Below are 19148 nucleotides of genomic sequence, written 5' to 3'. Positions count from 1 at the left end.
AGGGAAGGCTGGGCCACAGCCTCCTCCTCACGCTGAGCGGCTGCAATCCTTTATTGCACAAATTATTAACGACCAAAGAATGAATGACTCCGTAATCAGATCAGGACTGCCAGCACTTTTCATTTCGTTTATTTGTACAAATTCTGAAGTCAGGGTCTAGTCTGAGCTCAGAAAGCCAGCCTCACGCTGGATGGGTGCTCAGACCCCCACCTGGACAGAGCACACCACTCCTTCACCCTCACCCGGAACCCAAGGGGATGTGAAGACAGAGGGTGTCAAGGAGGGGACGGAGAGGTGGGGTGACTGAAGTGTGCCCACTTCAGCCTCATTAGGCACCGTGCCCCCTGGGCCAGGGTCAGAACTCTGTCCTTCAACCTGCCTCAGGGCCATCTCCTACCTGTTCTCGGGGCCAGGGGCTAGCCCAGGGCTTGGCAGTGAGAGAAAGCACCCCTGTTCCTGCCTGACAACCTCTGCTCCCTCCCTCTCTTTATCCTTCTCCCCCAGTGTTTGCCTCATCAGACATTGCTGGCCTGGGCCATCAGTGGCCCCAGCCCTGTGCCCTGCTCCCCCTGCTGCTCCTGCCTGCCTCCCATCCTCTTCCCCCTACTCAGGCTGGTCTCTCCCTTGCCTTCCTTTTTCCTGTCCTGGTGCTGGCCTGGGCTGTCCTCCCTTGGGACTCAGAGACTCAGGCCGTGAGGTTTCTGTGGCAGCACGGAGGAGTGAGCCGCCTGTGGCTCTCTCACGAGCCCACTTTTAATCCCATTGACCTCTCGTTATACTACAGCGCATAAATTCAGATTTGGAGAGCTTATGTTCCATCATAAATTGGGCTGGCAGACTTCCGATCAACAAGATAAAGCTGTCTCCTGTGAGGTGGGTGTTTTATTGGTCTTGGCTTCAGTGCTGCAGGTGCCAGAATTGGGGGGGAGGGGTGAGTCCTCTGCTCTGGAACCCTCCTGTGCTGTTCAGAGTAGCCTGGTGGTGCCCAGGGATCAGTCTTTCCTGTCGTCACGGGCAGGCACCAGGAACCGAGGCATCCCCTGGGCCTGGTCTGTAACTGCCCTTAGATCCCCATCCCCAGAGCACCAGACTGAGCAGCCACTATGAATCCCCAGGCTGGGCACTCAGGGGTCAAGACAGAGACCCGGTGTGCACCCAGGCATGCATATGTCTGTGCCCCTCCCTCCCTGGTGGACCTTTGGGAACCCAGCCAGAGCCAGAGTGGGGTTTGGGGGTTGGGGGAAGCAGGACTTGCCTGGGAATTCTGGGGGCCAAATGGCTGCGGGGGGGGGGGGGGGGAGGGGGGCAGAAAGAGGGAAGTCAAGCCCCTGCCTCCAGAGATGTGGTAGCCTGGTCCGGCTCTACCTGCAGGTACAGACACAACCTGTCCAGAGTCCCCACAGGCGGACTCAAGAAGGTCCTGGCAGCTATGGGCCACGCTGGGTCTGGGATCCTGCCACCCGGAACTGGGAATAATATCTGCTGGCCTCGCCCGCCCCTCTCTAGAGGTCAAGTCTTTCTTCCAAATCTCAGTCTCTGCCAATACCACCTCTCTCTGCTACTGATACTTCCAGCCCAGCCTCTGCACCAGCCAGCCATGATTGCTTCTAGGTGAGGTCACCCAAATCAGCATCCCCAAGGGGACTTCACCTGGCCCCTCTGAACACCCTCATCTGCCCAGGGCCTCAGCAGCACAGGAGTAAATCTGTGGCGCCAGGGTATGTGCTGGTGTCCTGGGGTACAAGGGACCCTGACAGGAATGGAGTGTACTCCTAGGAGGCTTCTTGGAGGAGGGGGTGCTGCTGTGAGTCTTAAAGATAAGTAGGTGGTGGCAGGGCCAACATTACCACCAGGTGAGGGAAGCACAGAACCTGGACCCCTGATACTATTAGAGACCACAAAACATTTTAGTTTTAATTTCCCTTAAAACCAGAATGAAAAAATAATATAATAACAACGAATACTGAAGAATTAATCCATCATGGGCTATATTTATCTTTATACCAATAGAGTTGTAAGTTATAATTTAAAACTTTTCAGTGGAGGAAAGGACTCCCAAATACAAAAGGTGCTACACGGGTGGTAACGGGGCCATTGGTTAGTGATTCTAGGGAGTGGCACTCCCGGGCAGAGGAAACAACTCAGCCTCACTCAGAGACACTGAGGGGAGACAAGGAAACAGGAAGTTGGGCCCTGGGGAAGAGGCAAGGCCTGGAGGCCAGGGGTCCTGGACTATTCCCAAAGGAGCCCCTGGAGAACAAGTTGGCCAGATGTGCCCATCAGGCACTGGGTGAGTGCAGGCAGAGTCTGGGAGTATCAGAGAAATATGATAGGTGAGAGGGGCCAGGTTAGGTATTCAGCAGTGAGAGGAATCTAGAAGGGAGCATAGATGAAGCTAGCTGCTTGGCTCATGGGGAGGAGTGTAGTGCCAGCTCAGTGACTGCAAGAGAGGTAGGCATGACAGCATGATGGTGGAAAAGGGACCCAGGGGACCATGGGGTGGATGCAGATGGCAGGCTACAGACTCTTGAGCGTCTGGACTGAAGATAGACTTTCAGATTCCATAACCTGTAAAGAAGTACATATGAAAGAGAAGGGTGCCTTGGGGCGCCTGGGTGGCGCAGTCGGTTAAGCGTCCGACTTCAGCCAGGTCACGATCTCGCGGTCCGTGAGTTCGAGCCCCGCGTCAGGCTCTGGGCTGATGGCTCGGAGCCTGGAGCCTGTTTCCGATTCTGTGTCTCCCTCTCTCTCTGCCCCTCCCCCGTTCATGCTCTGTCTCTCTCTGTCCCAAAAAAAAAAAAAAAAAAAAAAAAAAAACGTTGGAAAGAGAAGGGTGCCTAGAGTGGAAGCCTAACCCACTTACCCTTTCACCCATCACACACTCGTTCACCCATCAATCCATCCCCCTACCCATCCTATGCTTGAGGGGTGGGTGAGGCAGAAGAGGGTCCTGAAGGAAGGAATGAGAGGGGAGGCTGAGCTGAGAGGAGGGTCTCCGGGCCATGAGTGCAGCTCATCTAATACATAGCAAGGCGTCAACTAGAAGCACCAAGAAAAATCCCAATGTGTTGATGCCAAACAAGGCATTATGCAGAAGCTGACAAGTTTGCTGAGGGCCATGTTCCCGGCTGGAAGATGGGATGACCCAGTCCAAGTCCTGGCTTTGCCCCTCACCAGTCATGAATCACCCCATCCTGTCTCTGAAGCCCCAGGAGCCCGGGAGCCCACACACACCTGCTGGACTCAGACACACAGTTACTCAACTGCTAACATGTGGCAAACTCAGGTTTTTGCAAGGCCACCCAGTCTGAAAGAACGGTCTATCTGTTCTGCTGGAAGGAGTCTGCAGCACGCTGACATCTGTTAGCATCTGCATGTACACAGAGCATGAAAGGTCAGGCTCCTTTGTTCTGAGCAGGGCATGAGGACTCCACATCTGGGGATGCCCACCCTCCTCTACGCAGAGGGAAAACCCCCTCAGACCGGCCTCAGTCCTGCCAGGTGTCTCTTCTGCTCCCACTTTCCATGGGCCTCCAAGCAGCCTGACCAGTCTACAGGTGGGAAGGCCCCCAGGACCAACCTGGGACTTTGTTAAACGCCCTGGAGAAAGTGCCAAGTTTTGGCCTTGGACAGAACACTGGAATCGCTGCCCTTCCCCTGCCCACAGCAGGTGTGGGTCCGGCCTCCGCAGGCGGGTTCTGCTCAGTGTCTCAGCCCACACCAGGCTGTGCTCTTCAGTCCAACACACTTCTGGGGCTGCACCTGGGGCACCGTGCAGAACTTCAAAGGGTCGGACACCACAGAGTTCCCGTTCTCATGGCAAAATGTGCAGAGCTACTCTGTTGTGAAACCACAGACAGCAACGTGGAAGATGAAATGACCCGGTGGAGGACGTGGACAGTTGCGGTAATAAAGGAACCCTCACACCCAGACGGGCACCCACAATGACATCACTGCACTCAGCAGGCATATCACCAACTCAACCAACCCTTGCAAGGAGGACTGGGCCTTGGATGGGGTCAGGCTAAGTCATCGCCTCAGAAAGCCAGCCTGGGCTGCAGTTGTGAACCAGTAAAACTCACTGACCACCTCAGCATGCTACTTCTGAAAACCCCTGATGTGACAAATCAATGATGACAAGGTGACTGTTGGTCGTCTGGGTGACCCTGATGGTGGAACTGTGCGTGAAGTACGCCCAAATAACCCACCCCTCCTCCCAGGGTAGGCAGGCACAGAGTTGCAACCCTGCTGGAGCATGGTAGATGAGGCCGGGCCAAGAGATTCCCCCAGGCTTGGGAGTTTTCGCTCTCTCTGAAGAAGACGATGCCTGTGGCCACACCTTAAGAAGCTTCTGGGGATAGGAAGGTATTCAGAGTCCTGCCTGGGCAGAAGCGCAGTGGGCAGGTGCTGGGAGAAGAGGTTAGCAGGCCTGGGGCTGCCTCAGGCCAGGGAGGCCAAGCCGGGCGGAGGGGGCCACACCAGGGTGGAGCCCTGTAAACAAGCCTCAAATGCTGACGCGTGGTGGGTATGTCAGAAAACAAACAAAAGTCCTGCTCGCAGGGAGCTCACATTCAGCAGGAAGTCCAACATAAACAGTCCCTTCCAGGGCCAGTCTGGGCTCGCTGTGGAGGCTGGGAGTCTCTCAGAGCTGGGCCTGGGGGCAGTACCTTCCAGCCACCCACCCTCCTAGCCCTCCACCAACTGGCCCCTTACCTCCAGCTTCTCTCTTCCTCCAGGATTTCTGTGCCGAGGGTCCCCGCCTGAACGTCCTTTCTCCTTCAACTTCCACTAACAGTCCTGGCAGAGGCCTACCTGAGCCCACTCCTCCCCCCAGAGGCCTGACTGCTGCCCTGTGACTGAGGGTGGCACATCCTAGTGTCTCTATCAGGACCGTGGTAGGTTCCGAATGCTCGCAGGTCTTCCCAGGCCAAAACAGGTGAGCAGGCCAAGAGTGAACATGTGACCAGCACAGCTGGGATTGACCCTCCAGGGCCTACACCCCCACAAGGAGGAGCATGGGTCCCCAAGGCCTTCACGTGGGATCTGCACTGAGCGTGAGCAGCAGGACTGTGGTCACAGGAGGAGGAAAGCACACTCACGCATAAGCACACAGCATAGACACATGTGAGCACATGGGTAACCCTACACTCTCGGGTAAGGGTCTGCTCTTCCCTCACAATCAGCCCCTGCTGGCACACTCCCGAGACGTGGGGGTGTAATGGGACTGGAACTGAGTCTGCGTGCAGCACCACTCTGATAGCTCTGCCACTCCACTCTGGTCATCTCCCTGACCTGACATCTGAAAGATTACGGTGCTGCAGTGGCTTGTGCCATGAGGGATAAGGACCACAACCTCATGGACACACAGCAGGACAACAGCTGCAGCCAGGGGTCCCCTCGACCCCCTTCCCACCCCAGGCCATGTCCAGGCAGCAGACCAGGTGACGTTTGCAGGGACAGAAAGGGGTGGAACCAGCCCACATGCCCATTCATTGGGACAGATTCTTCTGTCTCCGGGGGCCCTAGAAGACTCTATTCCTGCCCTTTGCTTGGCCCTACCTTGGGGTGAACCCATCCCCCAGCTCCTGGACTTTGGGCCCATTTATGGAGAAAGCATCAAGAGTGTGCTAGGCCTGCCTCACCGTGCTGACCAGGGCACCTGTAGCCACATTTCACCCTGACTGCTCTGCTCCGGCCAAAGGACCCCACAGATTTTGAACCCCTATCTCATTTTCAGATGGAGAAAGTAAGGTCCTGAGAAGGGCAGAGAAGGCTGGGTCGTTCGGTGGCTGGCTAGGAGGGCCCAACTCTCAGGCCGCTGAAGGGTTTGCCACCTTTACCACCTGTGTCAGGCTAACCCAGGCCCAAGAGGGGCCACAGCACGTGACAGGCTGCCTGAGGCAGGTGCTGCTCTCTGTCCCCGGTGACGCCAGTGAGTGGGTGTCTTCACTCCTCCTGCAGAGGAACTTGGCTTGCAGAGCCGGTGGTAGCCAGGACTCCCATTCATGTTGCCAGACCAACAACTCCCTCTGTATGGCTTCCGAGTGTATCCAGTGCAGCCTGTGGTGTGTCAAGCTCACCTGTGTCACTGTGTTTTTGCCTGGGGTCACTGTGTGTGTGTGTGTGTGTGTGTGTGTGTGTGTGTGTCTGCTTATGCGTGATGCAGCAGGTGAATATCATGGTATATGTTACCAATGCTCTGGCAGCGTGTGCCTTGTGGGTGCCCCGAGTCTGTGAACCCACAGGGGAATGTAGGGTTGACCCTAAGCCCTATCTCTCTACTCCTTTATATAGCATCAGTTAAGGTCAGTGAACAGGCTGGCCTCGGAAACATGTCTACTCCTGAGGCATGGCCTGCAGCCAGCTCACGGCGGGCCGAAGGCAAGGCAAGTCTTAGCAGGGCAGCCCCTCCTGTGTCTGACCTGCAGCTGGGAACACACACATTCCTGGAAGCTCTGACCACTCTAGCAGGGAGTGTAAAGGAGCCCTAGCTGATTCGCCACTGACCTCTGACCTCCCAGGCTAACTCTTCCGAGTGGAACACTGCTGCCAGCCAGCAGACCCTTGCTCCAGACATGCTGTCTTGGGTATGACGGCTATATCCATCTGGTGCTCATGCTGCAGGCCTGTGTGTCTATGTATGCTTTTGCACAGGTGTTGGTGGTGTCTTTGATCTTGGATGTAAGTTAACACACATACTGTCTGTGCATGTTTGTGGTGAGGATGTCAGCCTCTGTGCCGTGTGTGCAGCTTGGGGAGCTGCTGTGCGTGCATATGGAAGCGTATAGGCATGAGCTTTTTTTTTTTTTTAATTTTTTTTTTCAACGTTTTTTATTTATTTTTGGGACAGAGAGAGACAAAGCATGAACGGGGGAGGGGCAGAGAGAGAGGGAGACACAGAATCCGAAACAGGCTCCAGGCTCCGAGCTGTCAGCACAGAGCCCGACGCGGGGCTCGAACTCACGGACCGCGAGATCGTGACCTGGCTGAAGTCGGCCGCTTAACCGACTGCGCCACCCAGGCGCCCCTAGGCATGAGCTTTTGAGAATGCATGCATCTGTTGGTGGCTTTGGGCACATGTATGTGTACCCATGGATGTGTTTCCTCACAGCTGCGTCAGCTGTGCCCACACCTGTGTGATCTGTCCTTACATGCCTTCCTGTGTCTGGCATGTCTGGGCCTGCTCTCCCACCCCGACAGTCACCCTAGATGAGCTCAGGAAGACTAAGGCTGAGGGAGCAGGTCTCCTCTGCATCTCTTTTCTTCCAACCTCACCCATCTCTCTTCCCTGGGTTCCACATCTGGTGCTCAATAAATGATTGCTTGGTGACGGAATGGCTGAAAAGGGGGCTTTAAGGGGAGCAGTCTGGGGATGAGGGTAGGTAGGCACTCCAGGAAGGGAGGGACCCTTCTGGCAGGAACGCCAGTTGTGGACAGGGTCAGATAGCGCCAGAGGAGGCGGTCATGGCTGGCCGGTCATGGCTGGCCGAGCCCCGGGTTGGGGGCAGCAAGGTCTACGGGCTGCCCCGCGTTCCCCGGAGACGTCTCGGGTCACAGTCTGCGCAGCTCAGGCCGAGCCGCCCCAAGGGTTATTTATGACCCCCCCCTCCCCCTCCCTGGCGGCGGCGGCGGCGGCGGCGGTGGCGGTGGCGGCGGCGGTGGCGGCCACGGCTCCGGCCTCGGCCCAGCGGCGGAGGGCCCCCAGAGGGGGTACCGCGAGGAGCGAGGGCGCCGCGGAGGCCCGGAGGAAGGGGAGGGGGCGGGGCCTCTGCGGGTCGGAGGAGGGGCTTTGGCCGTCTAGCCCACCAGTGTTCCCCAGGGTGCCGCCAGGCCAGAACGCGAGGCGAGGGGTGATTCTAGAGCCAAAATTCTGTCCGTCTGACCTCTGGCTCAGTCAGAAGTGCAGAGGAGCACACGGGGCCCCAGATGCCAAACCAGGACAGAGGTGGATAGGAGGGAAGAAGTGAGCAGATCCTTGTGGAAGGAGTATAATGTCCAGGACTAAGGACGTCTGATCCCTGTGGGAAAGTGGCTCTGACCCTGTGGGCAGAGAGGTCTATTTCCCATGAAGAGGGGGAAACAGGTAGGGGTGGGGGTAGGGGTGAACTGATTAGCCAAAGTCCTGGACAGCCCCTGGAAGGGGGTCTCCTGGGAGTCAGGGAGTGGCCCTTGGAGGAGAAGGGGTTCTGCAGGGAACTTTGACCCCAGTCATGGTCTTTTCAGGAAGGCACCTTGGTCCTCCAAAGAGAGGTGGGGCAAGACAGTAGCATGGAGGTTAGGTTGGGTGAGCTAGGTTAGCCCCCATACCTTGCCAGCTGGATCCTGCTCCTGAAAGCCAAAGTTGGGGCCTTCTATGCCCCTCCTTCCCCACTGTGGGCCTGTTCAGGATGAAAGAGGCCAGGGGTGAGTGAGGGGTGCTCCTGCAGAAAGGAAGGGAGGCTCCCTCCGCAGGCTACATGGTACCTTCTCAGATCTAGAGACATACTTCACTAGGCTTCCCTCCCCAAACCTTAGTTTAAAGGTCAGGGGTTAGGAGGCCTAAGGACCCGTGAACAGGTGCAGACAAACATGAGAAGAAGCGAGTGGAGGAAACCATCTTTTGAAAGCAGTGTCAGGGCTGTGGTCAGACACGACAGTTGGCCCCCCTCTGAGTCCTGATAGCCTCTCCACACTGTGCCATGACCACAGATTAACATGATGGCTGCTCCGTGGGCCATGGCTCTTGGGCAGCAACAGCCTCCTGCATCTATTAGAGATGGAGGCACCACACCTGAGAGCAAGACAAGGGCCACCAAAGGTGAATGTGCCTCTAGGGTCCGACATTCTGGACACCCTGCCAAACGCATCTCACAGGGCTGGCGGGGGGAGGGGGGTGCTGCCTACGTGCTGGGTTTGGATCTGAGGCTACTTTCTAGCTTGTCCAAAATAACACACCAGGGAAAGACAACCCTGTCTCAGCAGCTGCTAGTGGGTTTCTGTTTCTTCGCCTAATGCTCCTGCTGCAAGCTGCCATGCTGCTGTGCAGGGAGACGGGCGGGAAAAGCTACCCTCATTCCAGACCTGCTACCTCAGGACACCAAAGTGGACATGGATGTAGCGGGTTCCTCTTCCCCAGACCGGCTCCTAATAGGGAACAGAAATGTTCTCAAGTGCACAATCCCACATTCATTGGCCCCTCCTCTTCCCCCGCATCCCCCAACCCTCACTCAGACTGGGCTCAGCCCACCTTCCTGCCCCACAACGTGGCTCAGATATTGTCTGTCCTGGTGTCAGACGGCCTGGATTTAAAGCAGCTGTGTGACATCAAGAGAGTTACTTGACCTCTCTGTGTCTCACCTTCCTCATCTATAAATGAAACAATGAGGAAAACTCACTGAGATGATCAAGTGAACTAAGGCATGTAAAGCGCATAGTAAGGTGGCAATAACTGACAGAATTGTTGTTACTCACAGAGCATGAAGCCTCCCCAACACATCTGCTGAGGCCACACACCACAAACCCACAGCCTCACGCCCTGCAGATGCAGAGGAGACCACCCACGCCCGACAGTAATGCCCACCACCCACCGCCCCTGTGCCAACACTCCTACCCAGAGCCGCCACGCAAGCAGGCAGTCCCAGATCACCGATCCCCCATCGGCTAGTCCCGGACTCCAGCTGCGCCTAGTGACTCCCTCAACAATGGCGCGGTAGGTGCGCGCAGCTTCTCGCTGGCATACGTCCCTTCGCACACCCGGGACTCCCTTTCTCCTATCCTCGTCCACTCGGGAATGAGGCAAGGGTGCGTGCAGCCCCGTCCCGCCACCCCCCGCCGCCAGCCGCGTGAGCCCAGTCGGCCGTCACGCACCCCCTGCCGGAGCCCGCGCCCGCCCGCCCGCCGCGCCGGGGCCGTTTAAATGGGCCAAGTTGTGGCGGCGGCGGCGGAGGCGGCGGCGGGAGTCTCCCAAGTCCCCGCCGGGCGGGCGGGCGGGCGCGCGCGCCAGTGTACGCGGGTGCGCGGCCGGGGCGGCGGGGCGGCGAGGCGGCGAGGCGGGACCTGGGCCTGGGACCCCCGGGCGGGGCGGGGCGAAGGGCCGCAGACTTCCCGACTCCACTGCCAGGCTGGGCCCGGCGGGCAGTCCGGCGAGCGGGGCGCGGGGCCGCCTCACGGGGCGCGGGCGCAGGTGGCCCGGCGCCCTGTGGAGCCCTGGCGCTCCGGAGCGCGATAGGAGATCGATAGCAGCTCCCGCGGCACCATGACTCGGGCAGCCGAGGCCCCGCCAGCCGGCCGGGAAGCGGTCCGAGGTGGCCCGGCGGGCGGCGCGGCGGCAGGTGCTGGGGTGCAGTAGCAGATAGGGCGGGCGCGCGGCCAGGCGACTCCTGGGGCCCCGGCCCTCGAGCTCCAACTCCAGCCCGGGCCCAAGCAAGTTGCGCCGGCGGCGGAGAGCCGGGCTGCAGGGCCACCGGCCCGCCATGCCGGCGGTCAAGAAGGAGCTCCCAGGCCGCGAGGACCTGGCCCTGGCTCTGGCCGCCTTCCGTCCGACCCTGGCCGCACTACCACTGCCGCCGCTCCCAGGCTACCTGACACCACTGCCAGCCTCGGCCGCCCTGCCCCCGGCCGCCTCGCTACCCGCCGCGACCGCCGGCTACGAGGCGCTGTTGGCTCCGTCACTCCGCTCGCCGCGCGCCTACCTGAGCCTACACGAGGCCGCCCCGTACCTCCACCTGCCCCGGGACCCCCTGGCCCTCGAGCGCATCTCTGCCACTGCGGCCGCAGCACCGGATTTCCAGCCGCTGCTCGACAACGGCGAGCCGTGCATCGAGGTGGAGTGCGGCGCCAACCGCGCGCTACTTTACGTGCGCAAACTCTGCCAGGGCAGCAAAGGTCCGTCCATCCGCCACCGCGGGGAGTGGCTCACACCCAACGAGTTCCAGTTCGTCAGCGGCCGGGAGACGGCCAAGGACTGGAAGCGCAGCATCCGCCACAAAGGTGCGGCCGCCACCGTCCCTCCTCTACGCTCCCCGAGGACCCCTGGGTCGGGACCCCCTCATTCTGCCACCTGGGAGACTCCGTCTCCGCCCAGAGAGGGCGCTGCGGCTCCGGGGCTGCAGCAGGGACACTCCCCCGCCAGCCCTCCCACCCCCCGCGCCCCCTCCCCCCCCCCCACCTCCGCAGCACGGTCGCCTTGGTGGACCGAGGCAGAGCTCCCTCGGCCTCCACCGTCACCCCAGCTTGGGCCGCGGTGCTCTGGGCTCCCAACTGCACGCAAGCCGGCCCCTCCTCCCACTCGGAAGGTCTTTGCGGGATTCCTGGGCATTGTGGCTCAGGGGAAGTTTACGGGAACTCGGGAAATTGCGGGAGACCGGCTGGGCGGGACACACTTCCCTCCCTGGTCGGTGAGCCCCCAGGATCCGGCGGGAGTCGAGGGACACACATGCGGCCGGGCTGCCGGTGGGATTTGGTGGAGGGAAGGGGAAGGTGCGTGGGTGGCGCAGGCAGGTGGGGGCCGCGGGGGCGCGCGTCGGGGCGGGGGCGCGCGCGGAGCTGGAAAGGCAGCGGGGCTGGTAGCAGCCTGCTTGGAGAATTCAGGAGTCTGGCTCCGAGCGCGCGAGGTGCGGGCGCCTGAGCAGGCAAGCAGGGGAGGCGCGGTGAGCGCCAGGCGCGGGGGTCGGGGGTCGTTAGAAAGTTAGGGACCCGGTCGCGCTGGGCTTTGGGGTTCGCGGCTCAGCTGTGGCTGCCCTCTTCCCGCTGCGGGGTCACGCGCAGTCCCGGGTCCTGGCGGCGCCGTTCACCTGCGCGCTGGATCGACCTTCCTGGGCCCGGTTCCCAGTCCCCGAAGACAGGCTTGGAGAGGGTTAGGACGCAGGGGGCGGGGAGGAGGCGGCTTTTGGTCAGGGGAGGGCGCTCGCCGGGAACTAGAGTTTCTGAGCTCTGCAGATCCCCGTGGCGTCCGCGAGGGTGGGGTGGGCGGCAGGGCCTCGGGGTGGGTTCGGAAGTTGGCCTGAGGTGGTTGTTCACACACGTGCCGGGAGGGGGAGCGGGCCTTGCAGTTTACTGCGCCCCGAAAGCGTTCCTGCGTGAGTCGACTCTACCTGTGCCCAGCCCTGCTCTCTCACCGGTTCTGCCTCGGCCCTCCTCACAGGAAAAAGTCTGAAGACGCTTATGTCCAAGGGGATTCTGCAGGTGCACCCTCCGATCTGCGACTGTCCAGGCTGTCGAATATCCTCCCCAGTGGTGAGATGTGGGAGAAAAGTTGGGGCTTTGGGATCTTCTTTCTCCCCTGCAGAGCTTGTGCCTGTTTTCTAGGATCCAGAGTCCGTGCCAGTGTGCAGGAGGGAGCCCCCGAAGAGCAAACAGGGGAGACTTTGCTTTGGGTGGGAATCCTGGGGGAGCCCTCTCCCCTTTGGATGCAGGGCCTGATCACGCCTATCTTGGAGCCACTCCTTGGGGAGCCTTGGAGCTGCTTCTCCTGAGGTCCTGGGGACAGGGTGTGAAGGTGTCCTCCCTGGACATGTCATCCAGCTGTGGCCTGGGGATCCTGCCCTGTCACATGTCGGGGGGGGGGGGGTCCCACTGTGTCAGCTGGCCCAGGTTGGGAGAGAGGCTGGTCCCAGGGTAAAACTTGTTCTGGGATGTAACAGTGTTGGCTGGCCTGGATGTGCATTCTGGGGTGGTCACAGCTTAGCTGTGACTAACATGTGTCTCTGGGATGCCAAGAGCTAGACCCCTGCTGGGCAAGGCTCTGGATGTCCAGGAGAGTCTGAAGATACAACCCAATTAGGGGCAGCATCTGAGCAGTGTGGGCCTTTAGTGTCAAGAACTGGGGTTGGAGGCTGATGTGGGGTCCCCAACCCAGCGCAGACATATATGACCCCCTCATTGGCCTAGGGGAGCAGCAGAGATCGGGGTGCTGTGCCTGCCCCTGAAGCACTGTCTTCCATGTCACATGTCCTCCAGGCAGCGGTAGTTGGAGGGTTGATCTGAAGAGGAAATTGTCTCTTGAGAGGAACCAGTTTTGAGCTTCTGGGGGAGAGCCACTTAGGGCCCTGGCTCTTGGTGGCAGTTAGGGTTATGCCGCTGTTCCTGGCACCATCAGCAGCACCCTCTCACAAGAGGTGGTGAGAGAGGACCCAAGACACCCACCTTTGGCTTCTTTGCTTTGGGCTAGAAGTAGGAAGGAGAAAGGGACGTCTTGGTTTCCTTGTGGACCCCGGAGGTAGCTAAGCTGGGCGAGCTGGGAAGCCACAGACACCCCTGTGAAGACAGACACCAGATCAGATGCACAGATTGGACAGGGGAAGGGGGATACGGCCACGCCTCCCCTGTGTACCTATCCCACTCACGTGCCTGACACGGGCTTATCGCCAGAGTCTGTTGCACAGGCAGCCGGCCTCCTGCCCACCACCACGGTCCCTGCCTGGGGCAAGAGACTGAGTTCCTTCCCCACATATGCACCTTTCCAAGGAGCTGGTACTGGAGAAGAGTCCTCTGGGCACCTTCCAGGCTGGCCTGGAGTTTCTCTTTGGGTCGGAGGGGACCAGCCTCTCCCAACCCACTCTTCCAGAGATCTCTCCCAAGAGTGTGGGGTACAGGTGGCCTGAGCCCAGTATCAGTTTCCCCAGGACACTGCTTGGATTGGGGACAGGGTGGGTGGGTAGGTCGGACAGGGATGAGGCCCAGCCTAGAACTGCCTACTTGTCTGGGGCTCCCAGGTCACTGCCCTACAGGAGGGATGCCTCAGACCTGGGCCTGCCTCTCCTGAACCTGGTCCCTCCCAAGCCTGTCGCTGTACCTCACCCTTAGGAAGGAGCTCCACAGACTTCCTTGTCTTTCTAGCATCCACCTTAGCCACATAGAGACTGTCTTGCTCTACACGCCCCCACAGCCAGGCCCAAAGGTACGTACACACTTCAGAGCCACAGATACTCCAGGGGCAGAATGTGGGTGTGCATGTGGCGCAGGAATCGTGCAGCCATGCAAGCTGGCTTTCATGCACCCACGCTTGCACTCTGAGGGGCCAGTGCTTGGCGAGGGGCAGAGGCTGGGCACCCAGCTTTCAAATCTGTGCTGCTGAGCACGGGTTGAGGTCTTGGGTGTGCCTGGGAGGCACGTATGTTCTCTGTCCTTGGCTGGGGCCCTGGTCCCTCTTCCTCAGTTCCCCTTCACAGGAGCCACTCCAAGCCAGCACAGCTGGTCAGGCTCCGTCCCAGGTGGCAGTCTTACTGCTGTCATTTCCCTCTCCTCTTCCTTGTCTTACAGATGAGAAGCAGAGGGAAATGCATTTCCTTTTCTTCTCGAGGGAATAGTTTAACTAAAGCAGAAAGGAGAGGAGGTCCAGGTTCTTGGGCTACAATAGGCTAGAGAAGGGCAGGGCTGAGGGGACTTCCCAGCAGTGCACACTTCAGACAGGCCAGGGGCTGTTGAAAACACTTCCCCCTGGAGCCCACTAGCTGGCACAGAGAGGCACGGGGACCAGACAGGCGGTCACACCTACAGCCTCACCCACTCTCTGCTATTTCCAATAGAGCACAGGGCCAAGGCCAGGGTCTCAGAAGGGGCCACAAAGCAGGCCCTTTCATCTTTCAGGCCTACCCTCAGACTCCACTGCCCCACCCACCCCAGTGCTGTCCCGTATATCTCATTGAGTGTGTTGCAGAGAGGAACATGAGGGTGTCCCAAATGGATTCATAAGGGCTGACTTATGGAGACTGGCTCCTGGAGTCTGGGGATGGGGCTAATTGTGGTCCCCAGACCCAGTTGAGGAGGGGGAGAAGACCAGGGCTCCCTGGCTCTCGGCACCACTGCCCAAATCTGGAGCTTGAGTGGGCTGGGTCTGAAGAGAAGGACCCTTACTCTGGAGGACAGGACTACTGTGGTGGCTGCACAGCTGTCCATTAGGTCCAGGATGACACTGGTGAGGCAAGACCCTCCTTCACACCTTCCTCCTCGGGCCCCCGGGGTATGGTGGCATTGTCCTGGCAACAGGGAAGAGGGTGTCTGAGGAGGCCTCAGTAACTGAAAGGATGAGAGAGAATTAGATAATCCCAAGGTCCCTGCCACCTCCCGGAAACAGCAACCCGTTATTAAATAAGAAAAAGCTTCCTGCCCACCAGAAAATAATCAATAACTTTTTTCTTCCACTGGGGCGGCAGGACCTAAAGACACTGGAGGGAGCGGTGGTATATAGGGACCTTGCCTGTCCCACTGGTGTGTGAGCATGCTCAGCGTGGACAAGCTCAGTGCGGACTGGCCTCCACGTCTGTGCAAATGCCTCCTGCTCTGATCTCCCAGCATACGGCACACACATGCATCCACACACTCGCAACATGGGGGCAGGGTGGGGAGAAGTAGGTATTGTGAGAGATACTGAATCTCTGTTTCTGACCCAGAGGCTGGGCCCCGAGAGGGGCAGGGGAGAGGCTGGGCCCTCAGAGGCTGGGTCAAAGGGTCTGGGCTGGTAAGGCCTCCCCACCAGGTGACCTGCGAACCCCAGGACTGCAGTTTGCAAGGGGTCAGCAGGCTCAGGCCCCAGACTCAGGCTTCACACTGCCCTTGAACTGGACCTGGCATGGCACTAGCAGAACAGAAAAAGGACCTGGCATCGGTTGGGGGTTCACACGGGAGCTGTGTGGGATTGTCCGGCAAACACATGCAGACAGTGGTAACGGCACATTGAACAAGTGGCAGAACACAGACCTCTGCTGTGGGGGCTCTCACGGCCTCTTGGGGCTCCCTGGCACCAGGAAAGCTGGGGCTGGCCTCCAGGTGGACATCCCCACACTCAGGCCGATCGCCTGTGGAGGGAGCGAGGCTGGAGTATGGAGTCTGGACAAGGCATGTGTCATGAGCAGCCTGGCCAGGGCCCACAGCCCTTCGCCTCACCCCCCACTCCAGGGTGGCATGGAGCAAGGAAGGTGGTCTGTGGAGGGGTCGTTGACCCAGGCCTCAGCTCTCTGCTCCTGTCTTCGCCTGTGGCCACCGGGGCTCATGTGGACGCTGGGGCCTGCACTGCAGGCTAGAAGCACCTTAGCAGGGCCTTTGATGGTCCCTATTTGATCTTAGTGGTTGCTGTGAGGGCTTCTGTCACCCGGGCCCTGCCCGAAGGTTGGGCCTGGGGTGCAAGCTGCCCAGGAGGCTGAGGGTCCTGATTTAGCCTAACCTTCCTCTGCTCCCTCCCTTCCCAGAACCGGGGGCGGCTGGCAGACAAGAGGACGGTTGCCCTCCCCACTGCGCGGGTCCTAAAGAAGGAGCTGACCACCAGCTTCTCAGCCAGTGATGGTGACGGCGATGGAATGGCCCCGCCTATGGGCAGCGGCCAGGCTTGAAGCAGGAGGACACCCCACATGTCCGTATCATGAAGAGAAGGTACTTTTACCGATGACCAGGTGGGGAGGGCACATGGGCTCTGGCTGTGGTGGTGAGGGAGGGACATCAAGACTGGGGCCTCCAGGTAGCTGAAAGCCAGGCCAGGGTGAGGGCCCTTGGACCTCAGGACAGGGCCCAAGTTTGGATTTTCTTGTCTTGGTATGTGCCGAAGCTGAAATAGCCTGAACTCCTCCATGCCACGGGGACCGTAGTGAGAACCCACCCGGAGGGAGGGGGCCGACATGGTTCTGTGGGGGGGAGGAAGGAGGCTGGGCCAGCGGCTCTAGGAGGAGGGCAGTCAGGGAGACCCAGGAAGGGATGGCCTGGCGCCACCACAGCCAGGCGGAGAGGAGGAGGCTGAGCAGCCCCTCTCTGGGAGCAGCCCCTAAAACGCTCGTGCTCATTCTCCTTGGCAAGCAGCGGCTCCCCTGGCTTCTCACCGTCCCTTCCAGCCTTGAGGGTCACTATTCCTGACTTCCCACCCTCTCCCCTCCTGGCAGAGGCACCTCCCTCTGTCCACTCACCTCTTCATCCCTCCATCTGTCTGTCTGTCCATCTGTGTGTCCATCCAGCACATGTCACACATCCCAGAGTCTCGAGGCCTTTTCTCTTCTCGCCTAGTCTTTTAACATGTTCCAATTTCTCCTACCCTCAAATAACCCTCCCAAACCCCCAACACCCCCACTTCCCAGCCCCCATACCCCGCTGGCTAAGTTGACACGCCCACACAGGCTTCCAACCACCCTCCTTCAGCCTGAGGGTCTTTCTGGGAGCACTGCTGTGGGTGAGGACACAGGCACAGGGCAAAGCTGTTTCCTTACTCGACTGTCATACTGTTGTTCTGGCATCCCTCCTACCTACGGGGTGCGGTGCTCACTTTCAAGAGGCAGACTGGTAGCACCTGGGACCCAGGGAGCTGCACCCACCTGGGCTGACACTGAACCATTGGTGCTAGCGGCAGTCAGGGGGCTTGCTCCGTGCCCTAGTTCCAGCCTGGCCGAGGCAGCCCTGACAACAAGCAGTTTGGGTTCAGTCATATGGCTGCTGGGCAGAAGAAGCCTTAGGCTGCCCTGCCCCCTCTGCACAACGTGGCAGCTCTTCTGGGTTCACTGCACCAAGAGGCAGAGGTATGGCAGCCTCGATTCCGTCCTTCCCAGTTTCTTTGTTCCGTGAGACCAGGAACTGGCTCCCACCCCATGCTTCTACCCTGATGTCAGCCACCGGCTGGTTGAGCTGGTACCAGACGGCACAGGAGACAAAGCTGAGCCAGCCCAGTTCCCTTGGGGCCAGCGCTCTGGGGCAGATGAGGGCTATGCCATACCCATGCCCTGCTGTTCACGTACTAGGTCCTAGAGGCCACTTTGACCCTCTGCTTCTCTCCTTGCAGAGTCCACACCCACTGGGACGTGAACATCTCCTTCCGAGAGACGTCCTGCAGGTAGGGTTCGGGTCTGGGCCAGGCTTCTCCCCATACCCTGTGCATGGGCAGGACGGAGACCTGTTGCCCCATGTCCCCTGGGTCTGCTGCTAAATCTCTCTAGCTCCCTCCCTTCCTCCCCTCCTTACTCTGTGGTCTGTCTGTCGACTTGTGCCCGGGCCTTGACAGCAGCACAGGCGTGGGTTCTGGGCAGCCCAATCCTGGAGCCAGAGTGCACTCCCCTTCCCACATGGGACTGGCCATTTGAGTCGATCTGCCCAAAGGTGAGGCCGTGACCTCTCCCTCTCACCCTCCCAAAGACCCACCAGGAGGTGAGAATGGTGGTGTGTACATGGGATCTTACAGGATGCATAGGCGTTTACTGGGGAAAGAGGAAGTCTGCAAAGGTATGGAAGAACAAGGCAAGGGGATGTGTGGGATGGGGGTGGGGGCTTGGGGGGAACTGGCAGGTCTGACTCAATTGAATGCTAAAGAACTTTGGATGCTGAGGCTGTAGGACGGGGTCCTCCAGGCAGTGAGGAGCCACCAGAAGTTCTTGAGCAGAGGACTGACAGAGTGTTTTGATGGGGTCCTTCTTGGAGGCCCTGCCCAGGAGGTTGGAGGTTTGCTCCAGTGCACGGCACTTCAGGCTGTAGAAGCATGGTGGAGGGCAGGGGGGGCTGCAAACCCAAGACTCAGTAAGGAGAGAAAATGAGGGGACCTGATGAGGAGGTTGGGGGACATTGAGAAGGCCCAAGTTCCAGGTTCCAGAGGGGCAGAGGATGGTCAGTCTGTGGATGCAGCCCAGGCTGTGGTTTCTGGTCAGCGGGGTCAAGTCTTACCCTGGGGCTTCCAGGGAGGACACAGGAAGGGGCCAGCCCAGCAGGTTAGGGGCTTGCACTCCCCACCCCCAGCCTGGCCCTGTGCCATATGTGTTCTTAGTTACATCTCTGAAAATGTTTGGGTCCTAGAGCCGGATTACAACGAAAACACCTTCAAACTTATTTCCACCTCATTCTGAAGTTGCCCACTCAACTGTTCATTTTTATGAACCGTCATGAACATTGATGACATTTTATGAGCCTTTTACTTGGGAAGCTACAGGATAAATTTGTCAGCGAAGCTTATAGGGAACCCAAGGGAAGCTCCTGCATTCCTAGAATGACTCCTCCTGCCTGCAGCCCCCTCCTCATCCACCCCGGCCTTGTAAAGTGAGAGAAGGTCCCAGGTGTCCAGACGCAGGGGGCCCCTGGGAAGGGGCCAAGTCCAAGGGCATGTGGGGTCCTTCACTCTTGCACAAGCTCCCAGAGGTGGCTGGGATGACTTTCTGGATTTTACCAGAGGGGAGACTCCAGTCTGGGGGCAGGGGCAGAGCATGGTCAAAAGG

The 19148-nt window shown here is 59.4% G+C and overlaps 1 protein-coding gene and 1 long non-coding RNA gene across 2 annotated transcripts in view; one reads left to right on the top strand and one right to left on the bottom strand.

Moving 5' to 3' along the window:
• Positions 1–8949: 8949 nt before the first annotated feature.
• On the bottom strand, positions 8950–9628 carry LOC131505691 (uncharacterized). Its single transcript, XR_009258512.1, has 2 exons — positions 9227–9628; positions 8950–9123 (listed from the first exon to the last, which is right to left on the bottom strand). It is a non-coding gene; the product is annotated as an uncharacterized LOC131505691 (long non-coding RNA).
• A 357-nt stretch (positions 9629–9985) lies between these two features.
• Positions 9986–19148, top strand: part of SAMD11 (sterile alpha motif domain containing 11) — a 21576-nt gene continuing 12413 nt past the window's right edge. Inside the window, 5 exon segments of the mRNA XM_058719536.1 lie at positions 9986–10968; positions 12122–12213; positions 16164–16269; positions 16272–16344; positions 17732–17782. Of these exon segments, the coding sequence (XP_058575519.1) occupies positions 10452–10968; positions 12122–12213; positions 16164–16269; positions 16272–16344; positions 17732–17782 (839 nt within the window). The 5' untranslated portion in view covers positions 9986–10451.

The sequence above is a fragment of the Neofelis nebulosa genome, chromosome 2 (assembly GCF_028018385.1).
Source record: "Neofelis nebulosa isolate mNeoNeb1 chromosome 2, mNeoNeb1.pri, whole genome shotgun sequence".
In the NCBI taxonomy this organism is placed as follows: Eukaryota; Metazoa; Chordata; class Mammalia; order Carnivora; family Felidae; genus Neofelis; species Neofelis nebulosa.
This window is presented reverse-complemented; position numbering and strand designations above follow the sequence as displayed.